General features: G+C 45.6%; 2 protein-coding genes across 2 annotated transcripts; one reads left to right on the top strand and one right to left on the bottom strand.

Annotated features, from left to right (window-relative positions):
* The first annotated feature begins 476 nt into the window (after positions 1-476).
* Positions 477-4,958, top strand: Taf3 (TBP-associated factor 3). Its single transcript, XM_028301999.1, has 2 exons — positions 477-708; positions 863-4,958. The coding sequence occupies exon 2, from the start codon at positions 883-885 to the stop codon at positions 4,159-4,161; it is 3,279 nt and encodes a 1,092-aa protein (XP_028157800.1). The 5' UTR covers positions 477-708; positions 863-882; the 3' UTR covers positions 4,162-4,958.
* A 3,404-nt stretch (positions 4,959-8,362) lies between these two features.
* On the bottom strand, positions 8,363-11,420 carry Afg3l2 (AFG3 like matrix AAA peptidase subunit 2). Its single transcript, XM_028302058.1, has 2 exons — positions 9,808-11,420; positions 8,363-9,544 (listed from the first exon to the last, which is right to left on the bottom strand). Exons 1-2 carry the CDS (start codon positions 11,261-11,263, stop codon positions 8,682-8,684), a joined length of 2,319 nt encoding a protein of 772 aa, XP_028157859.1. The 5' UTR covers positions 11,264-11,420; the 3' UTR covers positions 8,363-8,681.
* Positions 11,421-11,793: the final 373 nt, after the last annotated feature.

Below are 11,793 nucleotides of genomic sequence, written 5' to 3'. Positions count from 1 at the left end.
AATAATAGCCCTACCCTACTGTAATACCTAAAGAGCGAAGAATTACATGAAACATCTTCTTCTTCTTCTTTTTTGATGATGTTGGATTTTTTTTTACATACCTATCGCAAAACCAAACAAAAAATATTTATATCTTACAAATACAACGTGGTATACCTACATAATTATTGTACAATAGCGGACGTGGCTACGTGACTCACCCTATATTAGTTTAATTATTATTTTTATGATTAAGCGGGGTCTCCAGCGTAAATTTCCGCGCGTGTTCGACTGACATTTTTTTAAGAAATTTTGTTGAATGTTGACATGTTTTTGTTTATTGTGTAGGGAAAAACATGCACTGGATTTCCGGTTTTATAATATCGAAACATACGTAACGTTATTGGTTATTTAGAAATGGTGTTTAACGGTATAATAATAACGGGTAATGTGAATGCACCCATTAACAACCGCCATTTTTTTTATTTTAATCTGGCAGCATTGAACATTGACAATCCAAAATGCAATCATGGCGCACGGGGCACTGTGTTTTTAGAATGCTGAGAAGTTTTTACGTAAACACTTCATTATTTTGCATTGTAACTTAATTTTCTGTTTGTATAAATTATCTGTGACTTTCAAAGACTGTAGTGAAGCATACATGTGCGTTCCAAGCTTTAGGTTTCCACCTGTTCGCAGTCACGTCTCTGCACCACTAGACACTTGCAAGTATGAAAATCATGAGATTCACTGTTTCAGCTATGCTATAGTTTGTAACGTGACGTTGGTCCTCGCTAAACGCGGTCAATGTGCTGAAGCAGGTCTTTTCAGTTCATTTTGTGGTATTGTTTAGTTGTAATTGTTTGAATTTCGTTTGTTCCAGATAAGTTTGTTGGTGTCATAATGTCAGAGGCGTTCGCCCGAGATATACTACGGAGGAATGTTGCGCAAATATGCCAAACTATAGGATGGAACGGTATAAACTCAACGCCACTGGACATTTTGGTGCATGTGCTGGAAAAGTATATTAGGTCACTTGGCACTCAGGCTAGCAGATACGCCGAACAATTTAATAGGACTGAACCAAATTTACATGACTTAGGATTAGTATTTCGTGACCTACACGTGCAGTTGCCCGAGCTAGTAGAGTACACAAGGTGTGTGCCGCCCGTTCCGGCCCCGGTGGGTGTGGAAAAGTTCCCAAAACCCAAGGACTCAAACTTGAACTTTCTCAAACCCGGCAGCCATGAAGTCGTCACAAGGCCAATGCATGTGCATGAGCATCTCCCTCCCATGTATCCTGAGAAGGAACGGGACACACCGGCGGTGGCTGGCACTGTGGAGATCCGACAAAACGGCCTTGACAACGGTGACAGTAACGCCACATGCACAAGCCCAGAGATATCTGTCACGGACAGTCCAGAGAAACCTAAAGACATATTCAAGAGACCAATCGATCCCGTTTCACTGCCAAACAGCAAAAGGCCGAGGTTACGTCTGGATGAGGAGGAGCGGACCAGAGAGATCAGTAGTGTAATGATGACCATGTCGGGCTTCCTGTCCCCCGCCAGAGAGGGGAAGCTGCCGGAAGCCCGACCCCCAACAGTCGTATCAGAAAAACATTACGACAAACACAAAGCGAACTCACATCATTCTAATCCTATGAAAGTACCAATGTTAGACAAAAGTGATAAGAAATCTAAGAAAAATAAATTATTGAATGGTAAAATTATGAAGAGTAAAAGAAAAGATAAGAGTCATAAAGGTGAGAGTAGTAAATCTAAGGATAGTAGTAAATTGAGTAAGTATCCCCCGGGATATCCCGTGCCGCATAAGAGTAAGGACGTGCACGCGCAGCCCACACACAACCACGTGAGCGCGGCGCCGCGCCCGCCCGCGCCGCCGCCCCGGCCGCCGCCGCCGCACGTGCCGGTCCCGGAACCCAAGCCCGTCATCAAGCAGGAGCCTCCCGACCTGCCGCCGCAGCCATCCGTCGCCCCCAAGCATCCCGTTCCCACGGAGGACTCCATTCCGGTTCCGAGGAAAATTCCAATCCACAAATCACCGCTGGTTGCGAATTCCATACCTGTACATAAACAGTCTTCCACGAACTCCCTCATACCGGATGTAGAAATTAAGAAAGAGGTCATCGATGAGGAGGAAAAACTGGCTTCTCAACCGGACAGATCAAAAGTTAATATATTTAAAAGAATATCGAACAAATCAAAAGAAGATAAAAACGCTCCAGAGGTTGTTTCTGATAAGTTGCAGTCTGATAGTTTGATCTCAAGGTTGCAGAACTCGACTCATGTGAATTCAGTCGAAAGGCACGCCCACGAAAACGTCAGAGTGAAACATGAAGAACCCGTTGTTAATAATAATGATAATAGTGCACTAGATTATTCTAAAGTGATGGATTTAAGAACTAATGAAGTTATAAGTATCGACGATGATTCCATGGACACGCATACAACACAACAATCCAGGCCCGCTCCCCACGCGGAGCCGCGGCCGAGTATATCGGTTAATAAGTCTTTGCAAGTACCATATCCCAAAGATGTAGCTAGTGTTAGTCCAAAAATAAAGAAGGAGAAAAAACATAAAGATAAAAAAGATAAAGCCGCCAAATTGGAGGCGAAACTGTTGAAGAAACAGCAACAGGCACTGGCGTTCGAAATGGCGCAGGCTGAGAGGCAATCGATGAAACTGAGCACGAAATCGCCGAAAAATCGGAAGAACGACGCGAAGGTGCCGCAGATGCCGCCGGGATTCCCGTTCTTCCACGGCTTGACGCCCGGGAGAGGTCTCATGCCCGGTCCCGGGTTAATACCGAATCCGGGACTCATACCGGGCGGGGAATTCCTCGCGGGTCTCGCCAATAACCCTGCGTTAAGAGGCCTGCCGAACCCGAACCTGCTCACGAATCCGTTCGCGCTCGGCGCAGCGGGCCCGGGGCTGATACCGGGGCCGAGTTTCCTCCACGCGTCCGGGCTGTCCAACCCTCTGATGAACATGGGCAACTTCCCCCACACGTCGAGATCGATGAAAATACCTCAGATGCTCCGTCGGCCGAGCCTCGAGGTGATCCCCGTCGACAACGACGACGACCGGGGGCTGCACAAGTCGCCCATGTCGCGCGACAAGGAGCGCCACGACAAGCACAAATCTCCGACCATTCCGAACATTCTGCAGAAACACAAGTCCAAGTCGAGCAAAGACCACAAGGCGATATACAAAATGCCTCCCGTCCAGCCGGACATCACGATAGAGCTGAACCCGCCCAAGACGGAGCCGCCGCGCGAGCCGCCGCGTCCGCGCCTGCCCACGCCGCAGCCCGCGCCGCCGCCACCTGAGCCCGATATAAAGCCGGTCGAGCTCGCGCCCGAAAGCGCCGACCCCGAGAGGAAGAAGGACAAATCCCACAAAAAAGATAAAAAGGACCGGGACGGCATCAAAATAAAAAAGAAAAAGGACAAGAAAGACAAGAGCAAAGACAAGAAGCTGAAGCAGGAGGTGAAGGAGAAGATCAAAAAGGAGAAAAGAGATAAAAAGAAGGAGCGCGCGGGCGACGGGCTCGTGCCCAAGCTCACGCTCAAGCTCGCCTCGTCCGACTCCAGCTCGCCCATGCCGCCCAGCTCGCCCGACGTGTACAAGCTCAACATCAAGCCCGTGGTCAAGCGCGAGGAAACCGCCAGTCCGCCGCGCGAGCGCTCGCACAGCCGCTCGCCCGAGCTGGCGCAGATCTCGGCGCTGGTCACGCGCCCGCCCAAGCCCAAGCCCGCGCCCAACCACGAGCCCGAGGACGCGTCGCCGCCGCCCGCCGCCTCGCCGCCGCGCCGCAACCGCCCGCCGTCGGCCTCCAAGTACAAGCGCATCCTGTTCAAGCCGCTGAAGGCGGAGGACGAGGCGGAGGCGCCGGCGCCGGACGGCCCGCTGCCGACGCCGTACTACGTGGACGAGCAGGGCAACAAGGTGTGGGTGTGCCCCGCGTGCGGGCGGCCCGACAACGGCTCGCCGATGATCGGCTGCGACGGCTGCGACGGCTGGTACCACTGGGTGTGCGTGGGCATCACGGAGGAGCCGGGCGCGACGGAGGACTGGTTCTGCGCGGGCTGCCTGGCCAAGCGCGCGGGCCCGGTCGCGCGACGCCGCGGCCGCAAGCCGAAGCCCGAGCGCCATTGATGGATGCCGCCCCGCCGCGGGGCCGCGCTCTTGTTGACCGTTTAGTTGTTGAATGAATGAAACGAATGAGACGTTTTCGCCGTTTACGTTACACTGTCGTAGGCTAGGTTAAGCGTAGATAATGATATTGAATATTGACATAAAATGTTGAACATGAGTAGCGTAGTCGCCTGTATGATTACCGTAATTACCATAATTTTAGATGTTTTGTTACGATTCTTCTTATTTGTCGTTCGCTCGGTTAGATCAAGATCCGCGGGCGTGTTATACACTACTCGCGAGTAAACATAGAGAATAATATTGTAAGATTCTTTTTATATTGTACAAAAACTGAATTTACTTAAGAAATTGGTGATGTATAAAGTTAAATGTAGTGCATATTTAAATAAACAGAAGGGCCGGATGTATTTTCGGTCGATATTTGAATATTTTCATATTATAATTTTAATATAACCCTGTTTTTTTTTGTTGAAGTTCTTCCTTCAATTTTTATGTATAGGGCTGTCGCAGCGTCGCGATCTCTCCGGTCTCCGCAGGGCGCGTGGGGGGTAGTTATAGTTCTTCGTTTGTATGGCTTTTAACGCAAAATCATAAATTAACAGTTGTTTAATATAAGTCTTTATTTGTTGGGGATAGCGCCTGAAGTCCTTTGGACGGCGGAGACGAGAGCGGTCGCGAGGCCGCGCGCCCCTCGCAATCGACTAACTTGGAGGGAAGAAAATGTAAATTTTTTGATTTCAGCCAGTGGCCAATTAAATATATTGGTACTCGAAATTGTGGTAATCATTTAACTCCTTTACTGTAAGATTAAATTAAATAAATTGTTATATATTTTAGGTAGGGTGCCAATTTTTTGGTCCGCAGAAAATCCACATACATAAGGTCAATTACGTTAGCTGTTATAACAAAATTAAAATAAATACGATTTTGAATAATGAATTTATATTTTTATTTCAGTTTCGAAAATACAAGATAGGTCATAATGTGCACATCCTCTGTAGTCTGTCACACACTAGCTAGAGAATAGAATGGAATAGAGGTTCACTGAATCATTCATTTGAAATGCAAAAATGGCACCTTTTCATTTAATAACCTAATATTAAAGCAGTTCAACCACTTGTGGCTGTTATCCCAAAACAGGTGGCAAGAGGGACAAGTTTTACTAGAACTTATGTATTCATAATGCCACGTGGCGTGCAATTGTTAGCTTATGGGGTAATGGGGCTTTTGTAATGCTAAAAGCGGAATAGTCCCATTGAATCTATTACTTTTCTTTACTAAGTACACCCTTTCATATTTCTTTAGCAAGAAGCCCGCAAAAGAAGCACTTGCGTATACCTTACTAACATTAGAAGAGGGCTTAGTTGAGGGCACATCCCTATGCCACGTATTATTACTAATATTTTGTGATGCCACGTGGGTGGGATCATGAAGCTATAGGGTGGAATACAAACACCTGTCACAGTCACGTGTTTGCCATGGCGGTATACATGCGCTAGAGCAAAAGCTTTGGATATCTAAGTTCTAAGTAAGTACCTACTTACTGCTACCTAGCTTACTGCCAATATTTTGTGTAGAGCAACTATTGTTGTTGGTTTATATTCTTATCATTTCAAACTTAGTACTCAAAATATTTACCGGTCTAACTTGGTTTCGAGTAACTGACATAAATGTATGAATACTCGCGCTTGCAGGTGGCGACTAACGATCGTACTACCTACCCTACCTACTAAGTATAGGACAACTGTGAGGCAGCTGAGCGAGGGGAGCGAGCGACCAATATTTCGGCGTTATTAAAAATGTCATAGCATTCAATATGAACTAAGCAGGCGAAGGCTATAGAGGTACCTACCGCCTCATGTGGTCTAGTGGTAAGACCACCTGACCATATATTCTTTGCTTCAGACGCAGAGGTCCCGGGTTCGATTCCTAGTGGGGGCAGATTTTTCGTTTGGTTTGGTTGGTGGTAGGGCTTGTTCTAAGTCCGCCTGGCTAGCTACCACCATCTTACCTTAGTCTGTCGCCATAACAACAATGTTGACAGCATTATTGTGTTCCGGCAGTTAGAGGCAAGATAGCCAGCGATTCTCCGTGGTTGAGGATTCCGGGTGAAGCTCACTTACCATCAGGTGAGATACAGGCCAAGATCTTCCTCATTGTGGATATAAAAAAAAGGTTCTAAATTAAGACTCATAATCGCGTCTTTCGGATCGCAGGAGAGAGTAGTAAGTAGAGGGGTCACGTTACCTACGGAATGCGCGAAGAGGACATTAGGACGTCTACCCCCAACCCAAAGGTGGCGAAGAAAGGCGCTGGATATAAGCAGATACCAACCGGCCACTATGGAAATCATTGAGGGAAAGCCTATTATGTTACTAGCTTTCCGCCCGCGGCTTCGCCCGCGTGGAATTTTGTCTGTCACAGAAAAACTTTATCGCGCGCGTCCCTGTTTCAAAAACCGGGATAAAAACTATCCTATGTTCTTTCCCGGGACTCAAACTATCTCTATGCCAAATTTCATCAAAATCGGTTGCGAGGTTTAAGCGGGAAAGCGTAACAGACAGACAGACAGAGTTACTTTCGCATTTATAATATTAGTTGGGATAACAGTGGACGTCCTGTTGTGACCCGATGAAAATGAATCGGACAGTTTTTTTAAACACCATGCATGTGGAGCTTAGTGTTATTGTAAAGTATGCAAAATGCAGTAGATTTTGCAACTCTATCAGTTGATAGAGTCGCAAGTTTTTAGGCATTAGGTACTTAGGTATGTAAGTATGTATTTCATTTCAATGTCCATGTAGGTACTTCTTATCTACACCTTGTATTCTAGACTCTACCAACTTAGCTTAGCAGTTCCACTGAGCAAGTAAGCTCCTTACTTATTTTATTCGTTATCAACAGAAAATTCATTCCAGGAATCCTTTACAGGATTTCGCTGACACCGTAGTCTTGGTTATATCGATTATTGCTTACACACAAAATACCTAGTAAGTACACGTACGGCATTGATTTTCGTGCACGAACATGACTCGTATTACTTACTCGTGAGAAAGTGATGACGGAGCGAATGATAATTTAAATAGTAATTGTATCGTTAAGTATTAGGTACTAGAATTACATTTAATTGTAAACAAGAGTGACTTATTAAAGCCAATAACATAGGTTTAAATACCTACTGGCCACTCATGCGAGACGCTTCGTCCCTACGCATTTCGGAGTGGTCAGGCGAGGTGTGACAAAACTTTCTCCGGCCACTGCGCTATATTTCTGAACAAGATCCATGCTTGCTGCATTAAATATTATTCACGTTACAGAGCCATTTTATATTGGTTTTAAAGTTATACTTATCAAAATCGGTTTAGCAAACACGATTCAGGCGTTACTGACTTACAACTCGGTATTTTTAATCAGTACTTGAATAGTTAAATTATTGTTTGTGATAAGACTTAGGCCTCAGCCTCGAACTTAGCGGGAAGCGGGGCGGCGGCGGCGGCGGCGCGGGAGCGGCAGGATCTTATGCGTAAAATCAAATAGACCGGTTCTCGAAAACAGCGGCGCGGCAGCGGCGCCGGAGCGGGCAACGAGCGGGCAGCGGCGAGGGAGCGGGCAACGAGCGGGCAGCGCACTCCTTCTTTTGCCCACAATAAATCGAGCGTTAGGAATAAATTTGAATCGAAATAAAATTGTCGCCGTTGTTCAGACATTTCGTTTGCGAATAAAAACAAATATCTCGACAACACAACCCCGAACACAACACTTCGCCGCTAAAGCGCCGCGCGAGCTGCCCGCTTGTTTCGAGAACGGGTCTGCGTTGCCCGCCCCGCTCCAGCGCCGCCGCCGCTCCCGCCCCGCTGCCCGCTAAGTTCGAGGCTGAGGCCTTAGGCATGTATATTTTGCTTGTGCTTAATTTCATAATAACTAATTCGTTTATAATTTTACGTATATTTGTCGATACTTACTTATTTTAGTCGACTGATTATGCGAACTTCTAGGCCGCCACTAGATGTCGCTTGCTAGCTAACTGTCGATGACCATCGATTAGCACCTAAATTGTTAGATTCCTCTCTATACACTACCTTTATCCAAAATTATTGACCTGCATTAAAAAACTAAGGGTGATTTTATGATACGGTAGTAGACCTTAGTTCGGTTCGGCCAAGGGGTATGGAACTACGTAATAAATACAAAACACATGAAGTAACTGGAATTTATTTATTTTACAAAACAAACGCAGTAGTAGTCACAAGTAGTCGTTAATTGCAACTAGAAATGCAAGCAGCCTTCTGTTAATATGTATTAATTACAGTTTAATTACATTACTGTTTGTTGCTTCTGATTATATTACATCGGCCGCATTTTCGGCGCAACTAAGAAAATCCAGTATCCGTTCAAAAACAAATCTATTTCGTGTCGCTCACATCACTAAAACAACAAAATCCCTTTAAGTCTTAAAGGTAATAATTAAAATATATTTCACATAAAACTGACTAAAAACTCAACAATCTACAAGTATGGGCTTATTTACTGGGCTCGGCTCCGGTGGGTATGCTGGCGGGCGGCGGCGTCGTCGGGTTCTTCTCTTTGTTCCAATCCTTCAGGCCTTCGGGCAGCGTCGTGTCCTCTTCAAGGGACCCGGTGCCTTCGACGAACTCCTCGTAAGTACTCTTCTCAGGGAACGGCCTCGGGCCCAGCAGCTCGATCATGTCCTCCCGACTCAAAATCTCCTGCTTCAACAGCCTCTGGGCGACCTTTTCAATATTGTCTTTGTGCTTCGTCAGCAGTTCTGTGGTAAACCTGTGCGCTGTGCCGATTAGATCTCTGACTTCCGAGTCGATGAGCTCGGCGGTTTTCTCCGAGTACGGTTTGTCGACGACCATTTCACCGGGCTGGGGCATCTCAAAGGAGACGTTACCGACCTTCGTGTTCATACCGTAATGGACGATTTGTGCGTAGGCGCTCTGGGTGATCTTCTTCAAGTCGTCCTGCGCGCCGGTCGTGATTCTTCCGAAGAAGATTTCCTCGCTGACCCTGCCGCCGAGGGTCATGCACATTCTGTCGAACAGCTGCTCCTTGCTGTAGAGATACTGTTCCTTGGGTAGGTACTGGGCGTATCCGAGGCCTTTTCCGCGGGGGATGATGGACACTTTGAGGAGGGGGTCGGCGTGCTGGAGGAACCAGCCGGCGACCGCGTGTCCGGCCTCGTGGTAGGCGACGATCTTGCGCTCGTCGGGCTGTAAGACGTTGGACTTCTTCTCCATGCCGGCCACGACTCGCTCGATGGCCTGCTCGAAGTTCTTCATGGTGATGTCGAGCGCCAGCTCTCGGGCTGCGATGAGCGCCGCCTCGTTGCACACGTTGGCAATGTCTGCACCAGTGAAACCTGAAACATTGGCATTTTGAAAGTTAATTATTTTGTTGCATTAACCATTCCAACGCAACCTGGTTTTGAGTGAGAGATAAAATTGATTGAAGAAGAATTTTGAAAGAGAAAATTAATTAGAAATAAATGGGAAAGATAAGCTTGTTGTTAATTTACTAGTACAAGATGGACTTGATGATCTTTACCTTTTAATCAACTTAAGCAACATTTTATTTCTGCTTGCTGTATTTTTTTTTAAATCTGTAAACTAAATAATTATTTACCTGGAGTTAATGCAGCCATTTTACGTGCTAGATTATCTTTATTCAAGGAAGTTTTAAGTGGTGACAAATGCACTTTGAAAATGGAAGCTCTGCCCTTGATATCCGGAGCGGGAACGAAGATCTGTCTGTCAAATCTGCCAGGACGTAACAGAGCTTTGTCCAAGATATCAACTCTGTTGGTTGCAGCTAGAACCACAACATTGGTTGTTGTGTTGAAACCATCCATTTCAACTAGAAGCTGGTTCAATGTATTTTCCTGCTCAGAATGCCCACCAAAACTACGTCCACCACGTTTTCTACCAACAGCATCGATTTCATCTATGAACAAAATGCAAGGGGCATGTTTGCGGGCCATTGAGAACATGTCTCTCACTCTAGATGGACCGACACCTACAAACATTTCCAAAAACTCTGATCCTGACACAGTAATGAAGGGTACATTGGCCTCTCCTGCTGTGGCTTTGGCTAACAAAGTCTTTCCAGTACCAGGGGGGCCAGTCAGGAGAGCTCCCTTAGGGATTTTGGCTCCCAAATCAATGTACTGCTGAGGATTCTTTAGGAAGTTTACAAATTCCATAATCTCAATTTTAGCCTCCTCACAACCAGCCACATCTTGGAATTTAACTCCAATGTCTGTGGGGTTTATTAACTTGGCTGTTGACTCCATCACACCACCAAACAGCCCACCGCCTTTCCGGCCACCACGGCCCATCATATCTGCTGATCTTCTCATCATGTATATCAAAAATCCTATGATTAACAGAGTGGGGAGCATGCCAGTCAAACTGGACGCTTCCACCTCAGTTTTATAAATAACAGGAATAAAGTTAGGAGGGTCAATACTCATCTCTATTTGTGCATTCTCCAGGTTCCTTTCAAAAGAATCGACACTTCCAATGGCGAACCAAATCACTTTGCTTTCTAATGCTGATCCAGGTTGTAGCTTAACACGCACCCATTTCTTATTGATAACCTCAAGTTTTTCTACTGCTCCCTTATTTAGATATAAATTAACGAAGTCTCGCCAGCTTATTTCTCTATATCTTAGTTCGAAGTAGGCGATAGAGGCTAGAAGGGTCACCACTCCCATCGCGCCGAACATCATCCATTTCTCCCTGTCCTGGCCCTCGTACCCGCCGCGGCCGCCGCCTCCTCTCCCGCCCCCTGTGTTTGAAAACATGTTCATGTTCCATTTGTCTGCGGAGGACGACGGCTTGGAAGCCGCAGGCGAGCTTTTAGACGGCGCAGGCGCGCCATCCTTCTCTGGTAGTTTCTGCTGTTTCTGACTGGTGCCAGGCTGGAAATACTTTTCAAAACCTTTAGGCGGCTTCTTACAAAACTCGTACCATTGGTTTAATACTGTATCTAAAGCTGGAACACCGATCGCCTGCAGTTTGTGTCCCTTGAAATGTATTTTCGATAATTGAGTCTGTGTCAATCTGAGGCCCTTCCACATCCTGAATCTGTGTGTTTTATTTACAATAAATGAATATTAATCTATATATTGCACAATCGCACTGAGAATTGTATCACAAAAAATCATCAAGAAACTATGACAAACATGGTTAGAAAAATTGTCAAATTTGATTTGACAGTCATGACTTTTTTCCAGCAGTAGTGCCGCGCTCACAAAATTTTTGGATTTTGGTCGTCTACATTTGAAAGTTCAAATGATCGAGATTTCCTTTTTAATTAAGATTTCAATTAAGTAAAACGTGAAGCTGAAACTACCCAGTTTCATAATTTTCTTGGTTTTCTGCTAATTAACAGAGTATTAACAATTTTTGGAAATGTAAAACTAAAAAACTCCGTCTGACATGGAGGTACCGTCTGATTTTGAAATCCTTTAAAAAATTTACGACACCAAATCAACTGAAAGTGTAAACATAAATAATTTCAAATAAAGCAGGTATGGGCTGTGCTTTTTAGAAATATCAAAATGTGCAAGCAAGTGTATTATTTATTTTGTTATCAACACTATTTTTG

Source organism: Ostrinia furnacalis, unplaced genomic scaffold (genome assembly GCF_004193835.3).
Source record: "Ostrinia furnacalis isolate ACB-3 unplaced genomic scaffold, ASM419383v2 OfSCF0077, whole genome shotgun sequence".
NCBI lineage: Eukaryota > Metazoa > Arthropoda > Insecta > Lepidoptera > Crambidae > Ostrinia > Ostrinia furnacalis.
Note: the sequence above shows the minus strand (reverse complement) of the source record. Positions and strands in the feature narration are given on the sequence as shown.

Bases quoted from the DNA above. Each gene is read 5' to 3' on its own strand.
- Taf3 (XM_028301999.1), top strand. From the start codon at position 883: ATGTCAGAGGCGTTCGCCCGAGATATACTACGGAGGAATGTTGCGCAA.
- Afg3l2 (XM_028302058.1), bottom strand. From the start codon at position 11,263: ATGTGGAAGGGCCTCAGATTGACACAGACTCAATTATCGAAAATACAT. The intron at 9,545-9,807 runs GTAAATAATTAT...CCAATGTTTCAG, and splicing joins AATGGCTGCATTAACTCCAG to GTTTCACTGGTGCAGACATT.